We start from the raw sequence: 19,809 nt of genomic DNA, 5'->3' as shown, positions 1-19,809 counted from the left end.
GTGAACATTTAATAAAGATATCTTTCCTTAATGGTACATTCTTATTTTATGTCGGTGAACTTGTTTTCAAGGTGCATTCTTACTTATTTTAACAGAACAAAACTTTCTGGTTGTGTTGATTACGATTGAAACTCTGGTTTTGTACTGTTTCAAAGAATTTTCTTTGCCATTTTTTTTTTAATCTTTGCAGCAAAAAACCAACATTTAATTATTTTAAATTACAAAATTTTTTTTGATATGTTTGCAATTACTAGTATGCTGCTTATGACAAAGTGAATATAGTACAAAACTGACTGCTTAAAATTTATTCTATTAAAATACATTTTGTATAATGAATAAATAAAATTCTTTTTATAAATTAAAAAGAAAATATGTGATATCTGACTTCTGAATTCTCTGGATTGATAATATCTTGTCTGTAAGGGTTTCATGAAAAGTAATATTTTGCATGTTCTTAAGTCTACTTTATATCCATCCAATGATACTACAGAGATAGGAAAAGAATTTTGGTTTTATTCAATAAAATTTAAATTGTTAGATTTTCTCTGATTACTTTTTTCTTATTTTACCTTTTTACTTTGTATCAATTTGGAATTAACTGTAAATCACAAATATATGTCAAAATTAATTTTCAATGAGTTTAAAAGAGGAGAAGTGCTTTATAAATTAAATTTAAACTATTGTGCTGTTTGAATCAATTACCTTGCTAATAGAACATTCAATTCAGAGAGTTTGTAAGTCATTGTTAACATCCAGCTTTACAAACCAGTACTTGGAAATTTAATTGTAGTTTATTTAATGACTTATTCTATTTTAATGTTTAATTGTTTAATAAATTATATATATATATATATAAAACATTATGCAAAAATATAAACTTAAGTTATTTGTAAATTATGAAAAAATACAAACAATAGTGAATGGGCACTGAAGTATAAAAATTTTTGTAATTAATGTAAAAAAAAAAAAATCAAAATTTTCTATGTGATTGAGTAAACTTGTTTGGCCTGAATTGAGAACAGTATAAAAAATAGGTATATTAAGTTAACTGAGCTGGCTACATTATTTAACATTATGCTATTTATTCATAACACTCCGAAAGGATGAGAAATTTATGAATATTAATTTTTAAATTAAAATTTTGATATAGTTGACAGTTGACTATTTTTTTTTTTAATTATAACTTTTATTCCAAAATGTAAACAGCTCTGGGGATTTTATACTTTTTTAAAAACAATTTCCAATAAAAAAAAAAAATTAATTTTAATATTTCCTTACGATCTTCAGTCTTTCTAATTTATTAAAAAAGGTCAAATTTAATTCTACCATTTTTTAAAAATATTTTGGCCAAATGATCTATAAATTTTAATAACAAAAGTTAGTTTACTTACTTCATATTGTTTTGTTCATAGTTACTTACTTATAAATAATCTCTTATTAATTAATCCTGAAATCTCTTTACAAGTACTTTTAATTTGGCTCTCCACTTGTTAAGTTCTTAATAATTAACATTTTTCAGTTAGGAAATAATGCAGTCTGTCTTGTATAATTTTAATTAAGTTATATATGTGATGTCCTCAAACTGTTAATTGATGTGAATCATTTATACTTATTTCTTGAATCTCTGTGCAGCCATTTTACAGTTACTGATCAAACATGTGTTACATGTACAAACCTACTTGTACATGTTTTAAATTGCCAGTCATATTATAATCTATTTTTAAACATTTTGCTATATCATGAGCATCATGTTTATAAATTTAAAAGTTAAACTTTATAAATTTAATAGTTTTAAACTTAAAAGTTTAAAACTATTTAAACATTAAGCTGGTGTTACATTTCATGGACACATTTCTTCTAGAGACATAATAAAGCCCAGGTATATGCGGAATAGTTATATAATAATAAAATACTAATCTGTTACTTAAATTAATGATGTATCTTATTAATTTTCTGCTTGTAGTAAGTTTTGGAGCTGGGCTTGGATTTAAATTTGATTTAGTTGACAGAATGGTGAACTAAACTTATTTAGATGAAACTGATGACCAGTTTTCTCTTTTTAAATAGACCACACACATTTTTTTTTCATGTGTCATTTCTAATTTAATTATTTATTATACAGTATTTATTTTCAAAAACACTACATTTTTTTATATTACATGTAATTTGATTTTTTTTTTTGAGATTGAAATATAATACAGGTGGGCCAGATAAAACGAGCCCCAGGAAATAAAAATAAAAATGAAAAGCAGAATGTAATATTAAATTTCTTACATTTAATGATTCTCGATTACAGTGCTTTTGAAAAAGAAATGTTTATAATGTTGCAATGTAATTTTGTTCAAAATGATCACCACCACCCTTTATACAAAGTTCAGGCGTGGTGAATCATGTTCAGAAAAACTTTATGCAATTCTGCAACTGAAATCATGGGGCAGTCTCTTGTTGTATGCATTCTTTCAATGTCGGTTGGTTGTACACTATCCCTTTCAGAATGGCCTGGAGGTAAAAATCGCACGGTTATAAGTCTGGAGATTGGGGTGGGCACAAGTCCTTACTGATTGTTCTATCTTCATGGAATCGTAGTGGATTCAAGTGAGAGAACAATCAGAAGTGTGGCAAGTCACTCCGTTTTATTGAAAGTATTCATAAGAAAGTTCTGGAGTCAAATTAATTGTAAATTCTTTGTACAGTTATAAATAAACGTCTGTATTAACAGTCTCCTCAAAGAATATTGGTCCGATGATCTGGTTTCTAGAAGTTGGAAACCAAACATCAATTTTTAAATCTTGGATGTTTCTGATGGGTTTTGTATAGTCCATTACTCTGTACTCTGAGAATTAACATAGCCTGATAAATCGAACCATGCTTCATTTGTTGAAATGAAGAGAAAAGTATCAAGGAATCCTTCACTAGTATTCTGTAAGAGCCAATGGCAGTAATTTACTTGTTTACCCCTATCATGTTGTTTTAATTCATGCACAACACTTACATGATAGGCTTTCGTATGTAAACTATGCAATATTTGCTGACATGTTGTTTCAAGCCAAACAAACACCTGTTTGTTGGGCTCATTGTCGTATTGCCTTGTGAGGACTCTTTCCAGTACAGTTTGTTACATCAGCAACAATTTTCAGAGTTTGAACAGTTGGTTCCTTCAATCTCTTGGTATTGGTAACAGAGCCGGTTTTTCGCCACTTTTTCACTAAATCTAATTGTTGATTTTGCAGGAACATTATTTTTAGCATATGCCCATGAAACCTTTCACGAACCAAATTTATTGAAGTTGTGCAAACATATTCCTCCACAGTGAAAACATGCTGTTCAGTTGATTACAACATGACATGCAAACACTACAGACTTGCTGAATGGGAAGGAAAGGCTAGATAGGTTTTGTGCTTATGAGTGAGTCAGTGACCTTCAACTAATTTGCATGTGCGACAAACATACCATCTTCTGACACACTATATGTCAGATGGTTGAATCTGGTTTTATATGGTCCACCTGATGTTTAAAATCGTGTAATGCATATGAAATGTACATTTGTTATATTGTTATAGCAAGTTACACTTTGTTTATCATAAATTCAACTAAAAAAAAAAAAAAAATAACAATTTACTATAGCATATAAATTGATTTTGCATGACAATTAAAGATTCTATTATAATAATTTTGGCAAATAATGTATAATAACAATTAAGACAATGTAATTATTCATGCAGTAAAAGCAAATGTACTGTTCTTTATGGGACATAACTCCAGCATACCTCATGACATGTGTCATAAAATGACAACAGTGCCCTCATCTAGATAAAAATACAGTTAGTAACATTATATGAGGTGAAACTGATAATCCTTTCATCAGTTTTAAGGCAAAGAAGGAATCCCTTTCTAGAAAATAGATTTTCACAGATTATAGAAAACACACTTTTATTTTGTAGATTTCTCTCTCTTCACTTGAAAGTATTTTCTGCAACTTATACTGGTTTTTATCTTTTCATGAATGTTACTAATATGATTTCTGAGGGAGTAAATTGTAAAAATAATTTATGGTAAGAAGTTGGACAAGTTTCCATTTCTGTTTTTACTAAAACTAAAATTATCTCTTATTTTTAAAAAATTTACATTTTGTCTTTTGAAGCTGGCCTGTATAACAGAATAGTAGTCTTTGTCTTTTGGCTGTTCATTTAGGAGCTTGAATCCCAGTTTACCACCCTTCGTGTCATGCAATTGTAGTTTGAAAAAATTACTTTCCTTTTATAAAATTCTGATGAGTTAATTGGTAAAGTTGCAAATGTCTTGTAAGTTGTAAAACAGAATCCTATTCATTAGTTTTTATTAGTGAAATTAAATTTTTTGTTTGTACTTTCTTTAAACTTTAATAATGTACATGAGAATAAATAAATTATTCCCTGATGGGAATTGCATTCATTTTGTCTGAAATTGATGAAGTATTTAGTAATTTTTTATTTAGACCTAGAAGTGTATTAATTCACTTTAATATTTGAAGTTAGCTAATTCATTTTTAATACTATAAAATTAAATTTTATAGTTAGGATTCGGTGGGTGAAATGGATTGGATGATGACTACTCCAACTTTGAGGGGTCAAGTTCAGACAGGCAGTCCAGTAATAACATTAGTAATATTATAGATGTAAATAACCCTAGTCCATTAATGTACTACTACTACTACTACTACTGCTGCTGCTGCTATTACTACTACTAATAAATAATAATAAAAAACTGACACAGATTTTGCTGGTCATTTAGACAATCAACTGAATATGGTGTCATGATTTTTTATTTAATTTTTTTTTTTTTTCATTTTTAAAACATAATTTTTTTAAAATAAGTTAAATATTTCATATATAAATAATTAGTATTATATAATGATTAAATTAATATATAGGTCATTTACCTGTAAAGAGCATCAAATTCAAAAATAATATTTTACAGTATCTTGGAAAACCTACAGGCTAGTACCATATGTGTAATAAATAGCTAGGATTCAATTAGTTAATCTTCACAAGCTCCACTATATTCAGATGATTTTCTGAATATAAATCATAACAGGTTTGCGAAGCTGACAAACCCTTACAAATTAACATACCAGCATTTCCAGATTCAACAGTAATTTCACTCTCGTTTGTATTAAATCATTGTTATTTATCCTATTATTATAACAATTTAATAAAATGAGACATTAATATTTTTCAATAACATGATTTTTTTCTCATAATTTTAGAGCTAGTCTACTTCTTTCTTTTTTAGAAGAGCCTACTATAGAATTGAGGAGCCATGTGCAATCTCAGTTTGTTTTGGAATTCAGAGTTTGCTGAGGCCTATCCTAAATTCATGAAAAGACAATACCTACCTCATTATTCATGTTTGAATCATCATTCCTTTTTGAAGCATTATCATATCGGTATCCATCATCAGATTAACATTTAATAAAAGTAGTTTTATTATACAGTCACATAACCGATTAAAATAAGACTGGGATTTATTCTAATAAGCCTGCTATGGTTTTTTACATTCACAATTTCTTGAAGAAGGGGGACTTATAGATTGAGTGCTGGTAATATGATCTTCTCCACCTAAATCTAATATATTGATAGTAGTGATAATTCATTTTAAACTCAAAAGTTACATAAAACATCATGGGGAAAAATTATTTTGGTTCCAGTAATGCAATAATAGACTTACATTGACAGTTTGAATATAGTGCTGCTGTTGATGTATAAAAAGATTAATGAAACAATGAGACTTAATATGAATGAATAACATGACTGTGTATACTTGCATTATACAATACAGAAACAACTAATGGTTGTGAATAAAGATTATTGACATCATTACACAAAATTTTGTTTTACTTCTCTGCTAAATAAGGATGTCATGTTTTTTATTAAATGTCTTAACACTCAATAGCTCAAATTAAAGTATTGAAATTTCTATGCTACCTCTTTAAAGATTGTCTAAACAAGATTAAAAATAAAATCAATGATTAGCACTTGACAGTAATTGTAATTATCCCATTTAATTTAAATAAGTTTTTTTGTTGAACTCTTCTTTGGCTGTAAAATTTTGTTTTGAGTGTGTTAGGAATGATGTGATCACTAGATTCTCCCAAATTGTTATCCATCAGTAATAATTAATTTTTTAAACACTAGAAATAAAAACTATAAACTTCTCATTGCTATTCTATGATTGGCAAATTTGTTCATATACTCTCATCCAATTTCTTTTTCTTGAATTTCTTTCATTTTAAATCTTGCAAATTATTAGGGAAGGGGTATAAATTCCTTAACCAGTTCTTTTACAGTTCAATTTTAGATAATATCCTTACTTAATTTTAAACAGTAGGTTCTTTTTTTTTTTTTTTAATTTTACCATTGTAGGATAGTCAAATGTGTTTTACTATATGCCTATGATTTTACTCATTAAGTTTTGTTGTAATGTAACAGGAACCACCACTTGATTGGGAACCTCCTGCAAAGATACCTCGTGTGCCTCGTAACCGGCCAACAGGTATGAGTCCTGGGAGTGCTTTATACCAAGCAGCCATGTCAGGTTTAAAACAGGGTGCAGCACAAGGTGTTCCACATCCTTTATTACCAAAACTTATGCCTACACCCAGTGCGGCTTTAGGACAGAGTATACTCAACCGTGGCAGAGGTCGTCCACAGCTTGCCAACAGGTATATACCTGATTTCCGTTCTCCAAATGCTGCAATGACTGCCCAGCAGAAGGCGATGGCAGCTGCCCAGATGAGACCAGGTCAGTTATTACCGATTATAATTATGTATTTTATTAGAAATATATTTGATTTCAGACTTACAATAATATCATGATAGGAATATGTCTGATACTATTTAACTTGTGAAATTTTATCTTAGTCAAATTTGCTTACTTTGATATTAGTGATATTCACTTTCAGTATACCAAGTGAAGTTGTCACTTGTAGGACTGAATATTAACTAATTTCAGTGGGCTTAAAATGTCAGTATTCAGTAATACTCGGTGAAGAGATAAAAAATAAAACTACTTTACTTTCATGGTAAGCCTAACTTACATTGCTTGTTCTTTATATTGGTGAAGCTACTTTAAGATGGATGCGCCTCATGCCAGTATTTCTATATTCATTTGGTTATGGCATCAAGTTAAGACAATTTAGCAATGTATCTGGTAAAATTTATTGTATTGATAGCTTGTGGTGTGTCTATAAAACTTCAAAATTTCGTTCAGAATGTTGTACTTAGAAACAAAATATGAAATAACATTAGATTAAAAATTTGGATAATATGGGAATGCAGGGAGTCAGTATTTGAAATCAAACAAGAAGTGATAGGCAGGGGAAGTTATTCTATAATTTTTAAAACAATATATTTTTCATTGAGATGCAGTTTGGGTAAGGAGCATATACATCAGAATGTATTGAAGGAGATTATTTATTTGTCAGATAGTGAATGCTAATTTTATATTTAGTAGACCTAATTTTATATTTAAGTTAGAATTGAATTTGAATACCTTGTATTTGATATATACACATTTTGAACAAAAAATTAGTTATGTTCATTGTAATTACTGTGAGAACACAGCACAACTTCAAATTATTTTTATCAAAAATGTAGTTATGTACTTCAGTTTGATCAACATTTATCTATATAAATCAATTGTCGTCATACAAAAGTAGCTTTAATTATAACTATGAAACCAACACTTTCATTACCTTGTCTTTCTTATAATATGATAACTTATTTTCAAGTTTAACAGTACTAATATTGTCTTTATTGAAAGATGTAGGGTAAAATAACTGTAATTTCAGTATTTAAATCAATAAACTGAAAAAAAATGTATATTTCAAAATGACAAAAAAGTTGGGAATGGAATGGAATGCAAAGTTGGCAAAAATGGTGTATTACTCCCTACTTTATCGCAGAACCTGGACAGAGTCCCTTGCTGCTGGATCATTCTAATCGGGCTTGTTTTTAAAAGGGTTATTTTTTTAACCTCGGATCTAATTTTTCAAGTTTTGTTTATTATTATTTTAGTGAATTTAAGACGGATTTAATTGCATTCCAATCCGTTGTTAAACCAGCGTTATCGAACCCATTTCATGGGCCGACCGCGGAAGGCTAGGCTTATAAAGCCTGTCCTCCCGACGTAATTCCCCTTCAGACCGTCCACTGAAGTCCTTTCGGTGCTAACTCTTTAATAGGCTAGCAGGAATACGCCACAACGGGGCACTAGCTATAAGGAGGGAGCAATGCGTCCCCTTTTCCGGAGGAGTCGCAATTGCTGGGATATTTTGTCTTACTGTAAGTTTTTTTAAATTTAGACCGCGTTTTTGTTTTATGCGCGACTTACCGTGTTTGACGTCTTCAAACTATATAACTCGCGAAAAATTTTCACTCGCGACCCCGGAAACGCGTCTGACGCACTATTCCGTTTATGGCTCATGCGATATGGAGGCCCCTAAGCCTGGTTTGTCGATTTTCGGCTACCGCACCGCACCATCACGGTGGTTCGTCCAGTACGGCGTGAGGCCGCTTCCTTACAACTGTCGGAGTTGGGTCCTCTCGGCAGATGTCCCGAAGATGACTGTGTTCGGACACAGCCGCTCTCCCGAACAGTCTGCGCGCCTGCGCCACCCCCACCTCGGACACGGATTGAAATCTCGCATCAGATCGGAGAGTGGCGTTCCTGACGAACCACGGAGCTCCAAAGATCGTCCGCAACGCGATGTTTTGGACGGCCTCGATCTTCTTTTGAAGCGAGGAGCTCAACACTGCCCCCCATGCCGGGTAAGCATATGTTAGAATCGGCAGTACGTACAGCCGAAAAATGAGGAGCTTAGTTGCCAGTGGGTACGGGCTGGCACTGTTCAGCACTGGGTATAGCGAGGCTCTGGCGGCCTTAGCCCTCCGGGTCGCATAATTTACATGTTCGCCGAAGGTAAGCCGCCTGTCCAACACCACCCCCAGGTACTTAACTGTTTTCTCAAAAGGGATTTTCTCCCCTGAGATTTCCAGCTCTCTGGTCGGTTTTCGTGTCTTGCATGTGAACATCACGGCCACCGATTTTTCACCGTTGACCCTGATTCTCCACATGTCGAGCCACGGTTCCACTAAGTCCAGCTGCCTTTGGAGCCTCCGGACCGCGTAATCCACATTTGCGGATTCGTAGAAATATGCCGTGTCGTCTGCGTAAAGGGCCGTTTTGACCCCTTCCGACAGCGGCATATCGTTCACGTACAAAGTGTACAAGAACGGGGAAAGTACTGCTCCTTGGGGAACTCCAGCGGCTATTTCTCTGGTGGAGGAAATCGTTTCCCCTACGCGCACGACAAAATGTCGGTCTAGCAGATATGACCGCATCAGTCTGACATAGCGGTAGGGGATCGCCGATCGCGCTAGCTTATAAAGCAGCCCGCTATGCCAAACTTTGTCAAAGGCCTTGGCCACATCCAGAAAAACGGCTGCAGTCACCCGTTTCCTGTTCAGGCCTCCGACAAGGTCGTCTATTATTTTTACCAGTTGGAGGGTGGTTGAGTGACCCTCCCTGAACCCAAATTGCTCGGGCCGCACTTCTCCCTCCATGTATCGCCTCAGTTTTTCGAGAAAAATCCTCTCGAACAACTTAGACAATACCGGTAACAGGGAAATTGGCCTATAATTCCGAGGGAAAAGTAAACTTTTCCCCGGTTTGGGTAAACATACGACTTTGGCCGTTTTCCAACAATTCGGGAAATATCCAACGTACAAAATGGACGTGAATATCACCGAAATTGCTGTAATCACGGAGGCCGGTATGTTCCGGAATGCACGGGCGCTGATCCCGTCGACACCCGGGGCCTTGTCGGGGCTTGTGGCCTTAATGGCTGCGGAAACTTCCGCTTCAGTGACTTGGTCAATATCTAGAGGGGCGTCCTCCACCTGTGAGAAATAATCTACAAGAAAGGATTCCACCTCGGTTGTGTGCTCGTCGTTCGGGGACGGAGGGGGGTTTGGAGTGAACTGCTCCTCCAAGGTATCGGCGAATACCTCGGCCCTCTCCGCCTCCGAGTATGCAAGAAAACCTCGCTGCCCCACAACCGGATGGCGAGGCTTCTTCCCTTCTCGCAGTCTCCTGTTCAACCTGAACACCGAGGAGATGTCGTCAGAGACCGAGGCGAGGTATTCGTTCCACGAATCCTCTCGATGGCTTGTCAGCAGTTGTTTTACCCTGTCCGTTTGATTATAAAAGGCCCGCTTATCAGCGGGGGACAGGGTGATTCGATATCTCCTCCTCAGTCGTCGTTTCTCCGTTATGGCTTCGGAGATATGAGGAGGGAGGTCGTTTCGAACAACTGCTCGAGTTTTGGCCGATGAGTTGCCTGCCAGGGCCTCGGTCATTGACGACGTGACGCGCCCGACCAAAAAAAGTTAAGTACTTGATGTGAATTATTATCATTTTATGCTTCCAAGTATGGTAGTAGATAAACCACAACTGTACACAGGTGGCACCGGGCAAGAAAATGCATCTGACCTACATTGACCTACCCTGACCTAAGATTGTGCTCTGCGCAGCAAAACAATTACTCTAGATGACTTCAGCTAAATCATTTTAGTGTTGTTCTGGACATTTTATTTTTGGAACAAATGTTAACTGCATTTTTTGTGCTAACTATTCCAGTCATTTTATAAGAATTGAAGCAAGGTGTGTTGTAAAATAATAATTTAGATAAATTTTACTGAAAACAGAACTTGAATATATTCACAAATAATCAAAACAGTTCATACATATTAGAAAAGTGACAAAAAGGTTTGTGTTAATAAATGAACCTTTTCTATAAAAACCTAAGTTTTGTCTGTTACTGCACAATTTACTTTCAGTAAACTTAGAGGAGAATGATTAGTATCAGTTATAATTATGTAGTCTTCATGATATTGCTTCAGATATTCATAAGCTTTTTTCATTAGAATTAAACCTAATGTAAAAATGCATATGCTCACTTAGTTCATCTGCACACTATTTTCAGCCGGTTACCTGTTGACCATATCTTTTTTATTTCAGGAATGGTATATAGGCCGTCAGGTTCAAATTCTCAGCCACAAGTTTTAGTTCCCACATCGTATCAGATTGCTGGCAACCATATATATCAGGTATGTCTGGTAGATTTGCATGTAAAATATTATTTGTGTATTCATCTAGTAGTCAGCTATTTGATTTGCATTATCAAATTGTACTTTTTTTTGTTTTGTGTATGTCATCTTAGTATTAGTATTTTAGTCTTGTATTACATATTATATTTTTTAAATTTATATTTAAGTAATAAGTTTTAATTATTAGAATTAATTTTACACTTGAATTCACTTTTCAATTTCACACCACTTCATGTTGCTGTTTTTAACACTGGTGTTGGTTAACATCTTTTGGCAGACTTATGTGAATGTGTGTGTGTATATATGTGTGTGCGCGCTTGTGTGATTATATTTATTTGAGTGTTTCCACTAAAGGATACATTTTATATTTTTTTAAATTTATTACTGCTGTATTTATGAAATTTAATATTTTTTTACAATATATCATCTAGTAAAATTTCACAGCATGCTGTGCTTAAATTTATTATTCTTCTAATTGTAATTGTTTATTTAATGCAATTATCAGCCACCTATAAATTGGCAAGTGATAAGCTTCATTTGATATTTAGGCCTAATTATTTACTTTCAGCTTTATATAATATTACTACGTATAAGTTAGCTTTTTCATTTTTGAAATTGAAAGGAGTGTTAAATTATATTGTGATCTAAATTTTACATGGAACTATTTCAATTCCAAAACTGGTTTTTTAATAGTATTAGATAAATTGTAGAAGTATGGTTTTCTTCTTTCTTTTGATTCAGCTAGTTATATCTTTTTGTCATGTTTTGATTTTTTAATAATTTATAATCCAGGATGTCCATAAAAAATCTTTTATTTATTATAAAAAATGTATTACATTATCCACAATTATGATTCTTCTACTGTAAGATATGATATGTAAAACTTTTTAAAGTTTTTTGTTGGTATGAAATTTACAAGCCTGTGTTCTATTAGTAGGACATACAATGTCTAGTGACAATACAACTCTTGGAGAGTACAATGTAGCACATCAGCATCAATGTTGGTGAATACAAGGATGATTTTCACTTTCAAATCTTACATATCAGCAACCTGATACACATAAAGAGAATTCTTGACAAAACTTCATATAAATAAGTCATAGGGTGATAGGATTGGAGATCTTGATGACCAGGCTATAAAACCATTACAAACAATCCACCAGTTAAGATATCTGTTGTTCAAATATTCATGAAAGAATATAGTCCATAGTCCAGTAAGACTCAAAAATTCATTAAAGGATATGTAGCATAGCATACATATTGCTGGAGGATGATATTAGGTTGTAAATGTTGTAGTTGAAGAGAGGCAAAACTTCCTAAGTATCTTAGTGCTCAGTTTGTTCATGAAAGAAAAATGGGCCGAACATTCTGTTCTTTTCATTCTTTTAGCTGCCTTTAATGTGTTCAACATTGAACGACAGGTTATCCAAGCCTGAAATTTTGACATTTTTTTTATTTACGTTTCCTGAATAATGAAAAGTAGCTACATCGAAAGCATCAATTTTATTAGGACAATTATCTTCCAAACAATCACACATTGTTAAAGCAGAAGTCTTATGAACAATCTTTTTGTGTAATTGCTTGCACGAGGTTAGTTAAATACTCGTTTTTAAACATTTCTTAACATGCTATTAACAGTTGAATGAGGAATGTTTAATTCAGGTACTGCTTGTCGTGTTTACTTGTCCAGGCTGTGAGTAAATGCCAGTAGCACTTATAAAACACTTTTGTCTGATAGCACTTGGCCACCCATAACCTTTCTTGTATTCAACACATGAAAACTTAAACTTTTCATACCACACACAAATGTGTGATATCACATACAAAGTGACAGTTGTGATCTGATATATCGACTTACGTTAAACTGCTGTCTCCAATTTTGTTTTATGAACCTTTCAACGCACTGTACTTTCTCTTGAGCATTAATGGCTCCTAGTGAGTGAAATTAACATATTTCTATTTAGGCTACAAGGCAGTAACCATACTTCACTTCAAGCAGACTGTCATCTGTGAAATTTTTTTATTATTTTTCTCAAATATAACTTGTCCTTAATCCTGTGATTTATATTTAAATTGTTATTAATATTAATGGATCTTTTATGGACATCCTGCATTTTATACGTTGTTTTTAAAATGCTTAGCTATTTATTATTACCCAGAACAATTAGTTATTGTTATTAACCAAACCAAATCTAAATCTTAGGTGTACTTTAATTTAATGAAAATGATTTCAACTATTTCTATATTAATCATCAACACATCAGAGATGATAGTGTTCTAACAGAAATTATACTGGTGGTTTCTTTTGTCAGGATGACATGTAATATTGGATGTATGTAATCAAACCATTTGTTTGATTTAATTTGTCTATTTATTTATTATGTTGGTATTATGTATTTCTGCTTGATATACTTTAAATATGGGTCTTTTTTGTGTTTATTTAAAATACCTAGAATACAACATTGTTAATTTACTTCTGTAAGATAGTTTGCTAGTGCCTACCCTACATTGCAGGAGTTTTGTTTTAAATGTATTTTTTAATTTGAAGCTACTTCGCGGTTTTAATATATAGAACTTATGCAGTTGAAGTGTGTTTTAATTGACATTTTTAGTTTGGTGAGAATTCTGGATAATTTTTTTTTTCCACTGAATTCAGCTTTTGTATTTTGTTTGAGAGTGAATTAATAGTTATTATTTTATGTATTTGTATATTTTAGGTATTTTTAGTTATATTTTATTCTTCTTCAGATCATATAGTTGTGTTGGTTAGTGTGTAATATTTATTCTGGAAAATAAAACCCCTAACGTAAGGTTAGGTTAATTGGTTTAACATTTTTTGAATATGTCTTGTCATTTTTTTTCCTATATATTTGGTGACTTTTTTGTTCTGGTAAGCACAAGAACTTTCTTTCTGGTCATGTCTTGTTTATAACAGAAAGAAGAGTATTAATTTGTTGCTTCATCTATAAGTTTTCCTAGTACTGCTAGAATGTCTGTGCAAGTTGACTGTCTTTATTAAGGACTGTATGATGCATATAGGTATATAATATTTACTACTCAATATCTCGTATATTATCAGCTTAACAAACAAACTAATGTAGTATGTTTGCCATGGGATGCTTGTTATATTTTATAACTGTCATTCTTTTTTCAGATATAACTTTGACTTGTGTACTGTCACCTTCAACTGTTCAGTTTAGCATGTTAGTCATTTAGCTCTGAAGTTTAATCTGTAATATACTGTGCCTAAATACTTAAAAAAATTTTGATTTTTTATTAAGTTGACATATAACCTGTTAGTCAAAAAATCAGTGGTATTGTATATTGTTTTATGGGTATGTTTGTTAGTATGTTAATGTTTTATATACTGCAAAAAGATTTTTGTTACTATGTCTGGGAAAGAAGAGCCTATAGGAAGAGCATCAGGTTTTGTACAATTTTTGTTATTGAATGTAATTTAATTTTGTTCTTTGATGTTAATACATTTATTTGTGAAATGGGTCCATGTGGTTGATTATTATGTTGAGTTTCTTAATTCAAGAGTAGATTAGTTAGTGTTTCATATATTTGTAGTGCTTGTGTACAGGTTTCGTCAAATGATACAATGTAAGTTGTAAGATATATTGATTTTTATTTCATTTATGAAGTTTGCTATTTTACATATTTTCTGATTGTTTTGTTTACTCAATAATGTGTAGTATATATTAAATACAATTAATTTTTACATACTTTGTTATGTCTCTGACTAAGAATAATTAATTCAGCTAAAACTTAACTACAACAGTAACAATAGCATCAATGATGACTATGAAATTATTTTAAAATGCTGACAAAAAAAAATTGCACAGTGGATTTTTTTTGGGAGGTAAAATGTATTGTAAAATCAGATTGTCTCTGTGACATGAATATTATTTTGATTCTGGTGTCAGAAGGTTGGGGAACTTTTGCTTCATTTATTTTCTTGTTTTTAGGCTCAGGTTATAGTTTCATTGATTTTATTATATAAATTATATACTTATTTTTACTAAATTAAGTAATTCAACGTGTAACACTTTAACAGCGTTTTTGTCAAAAGAGGAAAAAAAATGAAATTATGCGTATTGCTTCGCAGTTCAATTTTTTATAAGATGGGAGTTTATTTGCAGTATAATTTAACAAACACAGTTTTGAAGATTAAAGTGAAATGTTGCTGATTTTAAATCTCAGAAAATACAAAGAAACAAATTTTAATTAACCAGTTTTTAAATTATAAAATTTTAGTAATATGTGAGAATTTTGTAAAAGCATTTTCAGTTTGTAATACAAGTAATAATGTACTATAAAATGTGATTTTTCTTTCAATACGTTTCTATTTAGATGAAAAGAACGACGGTATTTCTGTTAACTGTTCTCAGTGATTCTCTATTTTCCACATTTTTTTCCATTTTCCAGCGTAATTGAAAGTTTTTCTTTTGTGGTAACTACCTTCCAACAGATTTTAATTAAGTTCTCCATTTTTCTCAGCTCTGAGCATCCATTTCTTTACAATCACTTCCCTTCCTAATCTCTGTAAGCAACCCAATCATTCTTCCACCCTTTCAGTTCTCTTTTTCCTTTATCATTCTCCCCTGAAGACAATTTCTATATAGGATGTACTCCAACATAGGTGGGTTTCATTTTCCTTAAATAATCCTTCTCTTTTATTCCAAAATATTCCTCTTTTTTAACTCCTCTTTTTAACATCAAATTGTGGAAATGTATTACTGGTATAATTAAAAGTTCTCAGTATTTTATTATGCCTAAAAATCTGAATGAAGACCATTAAATGTTTTCATTATATACTTGCTGTCAGGGCCTGAGCTTTTAGGCTCATTTCTACACTATCACCCTTTCTGACCCCCCCTCTGTTTATATTTTATAATTGTGCAGTAGATAAAATTCACATTAACAAATATATAAAACTTTACAGTAATGAATTAATTTCAGTTCTATAATTCATTTGTACTTCTTAGGATAATTTTTATAGTAATGTTAATATTTTCATTTTTAACATTCCAGCACGCATTTAAATTCATATTTGTGTTTCCGATCTCGTTGTCATTTTATCAGTTGCACATTCAAATGTTGCTAGTTGATTGAAATTAACATTTGCAGTATGCATTTAAGAGATACATTGTTTCGTTACATGTATAAAGTTTAAAGTTTGTAAGTCATTCTTTGAAAAGTTAAAACATTAAAATTAAAGTATATTTTTGTTTGAATTTCAAGTTGAAGTTTGATTTGAAATTACAGTAATTGGTTTAGAAAAATTACTGGATAAAGTTTCAAATTAAATAAGATTTCCATCTGTTGGAATTTAAAGTCAAGGACTTATAAACCGTTGCAAATATTTTATCTTTACTATTATTGATTAAGCTTTTTCTTTTTTTTAATAAAAGCAATGTTTAATAAATGCTAAATTATTCTTCTGAAAGTTTCACTGATTTTTTCCCTGTTTTTCTTGGCTTCAGTGATTTTTTTCTCCCGTTTTTTAAATTTTTTGATTGTTTTCATTAATATGTTATTATTCCCTTCATTCGTTGTATTAATTTTAGTTAGTTTTTAGGATAAGTTGGATTTATTAGTTTTTGAGTTGTAATTGGAAAACAAATTACTCAGTTTATGAAAATAAAATCAGTGTAATTCATATTTATCTTAGACTGGTTTAAAAAATGTAATTAAAACATGTTTCACTCTTGCATAATTAAAAAACTAACAGTTTAATATAATTAATACAGATTAGGAATAATATAAACATATATTAAACCTGTGTGCAATCTATAAGAAGAAAATTAGGAACTGTAATATATTTTCTTTGTGGTTTATAAAACCTCTCTGTAATGATATCCTTTAGACCAGAAAATATTGTTTCACTAGTTTATTTTAAAATGAGGTTTGATTCTGTTTTGAAATAATTTGTATTTTATTTTACATTTAATAATCCAGTAAACTGGAAATAAGCTTTCAAAACAAAATAAATTATGTGAAATAACTTAAAAACTAAACTAAAATAAATAATTTAAAAAAATAAACATTCTTGGTTCTAACAGTTATTACTTTTAAAATGGTCTATAAATTGAAAACTTTTAATTAATTGATTAACATCTGAATCTGTTGAGAAAAACAAGAAAAGACTACTTATTATAGTTAATTGGGCATATTTTTAGAATTTCTGCATATTTTACATGGGTGAGTGTAGAAGAATAATTTCTTCCAAAAAAAGTTTCTCCTCCTCTAAGAAGGAAAATTTCTATGAACTGAAATTGGAAATTTAATGGAAAACTGTGAAGTTGACCATAAAAATACCCTTTGCTTTTTTACCATTACTCAGAAGCAAGTTACTAAAGCTTCAGTCCACTATAACAAATATATTATACAACTAGTATAATTTGTTTTCAAGTGTTGATGGGGAGTGAGTAGGAAAGCAGGAAGTCATATGATGAGCATGACTCCTAAAAAAATATAAATGTATTTTTTAATAGCTCAGTTCCTTAATCTATTTCTGTAATTTGATGTCAATTTCTAATTCAGATAAATTGTTGAGCTGTAGTATAACTAAATAGTCACACTTTATAAATGTTTAATTTAGTTTACACCATACTTATTTCCTAATATTTTATGTAGACATTTGACCATTAAAATATATGTATGTTTTTTCTTTTCTTTGAACTTTGTTCTAATGACAAAACTTTATTCATGGTTTAATCACATTATTGTAGGATGGACTATAATTTTACAGTGCTGTATTTATACAAGTGTAGTTAAAGTGATGAAAATTTGTAGTTTTAGAAGATTTTTGTTATAATAATAAAGGTGTTTGTAATTGTAGAGTTATTGTGTTATGTTTAGTACATAATTCTTTACTTTTGTGAATCAATACATCATTGACAAAGAGGGATATCAATTTGAATGCTTGCAGCTATACACTTCTTTGACGTAATTGTTATAAGTTGTACCGAGTGAAGTGGTTATCATCGGTCTAATCTACTACACTATTATTTTGTGAAAAGTGTAATTGCTAATCTGATCAGTGATTAATTTTCCTTATATACAAGCTGAGTTTTTTAAAGAAAAAAGTCAGTTTTGAAACAAAAACAAAACTGATGAAAAATATGAACAAACATTATTACATTTATTATTTTTCTACATAGATGCCTTCAACTTCTACACAATTTTCATAGCCTTTCATTTCTCTTCAAGAGATTCCATCTCCAGCATCTTAAATGACACAGTAATGCCATTTTCCAACTCGTCATCATTTTCAAATCTTTGTGATCATTTGTGTCTTGTGTGTAGCTTTGCAAGCTACTGTTTAAGAAATAGTCGCTGGGAGCTAAGTCAGGACTATAATGTGGATGATTGAAGATTTTCCCTACAATACTTTTCCAGTTGCCTCACTGTCTGATTCGCTGTGAATGGACAGGCACTGTCGTACAAAAAAAAATTCTGCGAAATAGTGTTAAGGTACTATTCCAGTGTTTATTTAAAAAAAAAAAAAAAAAAAAAAAATATGCCCATGTCATTCGGTTTTTTTATAGCACTTAAGATTTTTAATGCTTTGCAATACATATCTGCATTCGCAGTATTTCCATGATCGCTAAATTCAACAAAAAAGACACTCCTTTTGTTTTAAGAACATTATCCATAAGCTTCTTTATCAAACATTCTTATTTGAACTTCTTTGGTTCAGATGAATGCTGCCATTGCATTGACTGTTGCTTTGTCTTGACATTCAAATATGAAATCCAAGTTTCATCTCCAATAACAATGTGATCAAACAATTCATCATTTTCATTTTTATGCCACAAAAATCATACAGTGTGGCAAGATGTTTATTTCCTTGTGTTTGTCAATTAACATTTTCGGCATCCATCTTGCTCACAATTTTTTGTAGCTTAATTTGTCACTCAAAACTAAATAAATCAAAGATCATGATACATGAAAGACAAATGTGGTTTGATGAAGCCACCGGTTTTCTGAAACATTTTTGATCAACTTTTTTAGTCAAATAATCACATCATCAACAACCTGCTGCTATGTTCATCATTAACATAACATTCACCCTTCTTGAAGTGAATGTTACCACTGCCTCACTTTAGCATCACCCATAATATTTGGCCTATAAATAACCCAAATTTGCCTGTGAATTTCAGCTACAGAATTGTTTTTTACCATCGAAAATTAGATTACTCGTTGTACTTCACACTTGGCAAGAACACAAATTTGATGACAATTAACAACTAACAGCAAAATGACTAACTATTGATGATAACAGTTGATTTGATTGAAATAACTGAGCTATGCAGGCGCCATTTGTTTACATCTCTTAAATTCAAAATGAACCTCGGTTTAAAAAAAATCATGGTTCCTATTTTTAACATGTTTGATAAAGCCCATAGTTGTAAAGACTTGACGGATCCTACCTGCTTTTATATTCACAAGTCTGTTATATTTGGGTATTTCCCATTTGTTTGGCTGTGGAGGAGGATTAGGGTATGTTATTAATGGTTTTTCTTATAATACTTCTAATATTAGTGAAAGTTGATATTTTTCACCATCTTTTTTTATTTAGGATTTCACTTCAGTTCTTATTAAATATGGCATTTATTTGTATTGGTTTCATTTCCTCTTTCTTATTATTTCA

General features: G+C 31.3%; 1 protein-coding gene across 8 annotated transcripts in view; it reads left to right on the top strand.

Annotated features, from left to right (window-relative positions):
• The window catches only part of MEP-1 (zinc finger protein MEP-1), a 195,546-nt gene that overhangs the window by 138,655 nt on the left and 37,082 nt on the right, over positions 1-19,809 (top strand). For all 8 annotated transcript variants that reach the window (XM_075373124.1, XM_075373125.1, XM_075373128.1 and 5 more), the window contains 2 exons: positions 6,468-6,780; positions 11,059-11,147. In XM_075373124.1, the coding sequence (XP_075229239.1) occupies positions 6,468-6,780; positions 11,059-11,147 (402 nt within the window). The remainder of the gene's footprint in view (positions 1-6,467; positions 6,781-11,058; positions 11,148-19,809) is intronic.

Source organism: Lycorma delicatula, chromosome 8 (assembly GCF_047948215.1).
Source record: "Lycorma delicatula isolate Av1 chromosome 8, ASM4794821v1, whole genome shotgun sequence".
In the NCBI taxonomy this organism is placed as follows: Eukaryota; Metazoa; Arthropoda; class Insecta; order Hemiptera; family Fulgoridae; genus Lycorma; species Lycorma delicatula.
This window is presented reverse-complemented; position numbering and strand designations above follow the sequence as displayed.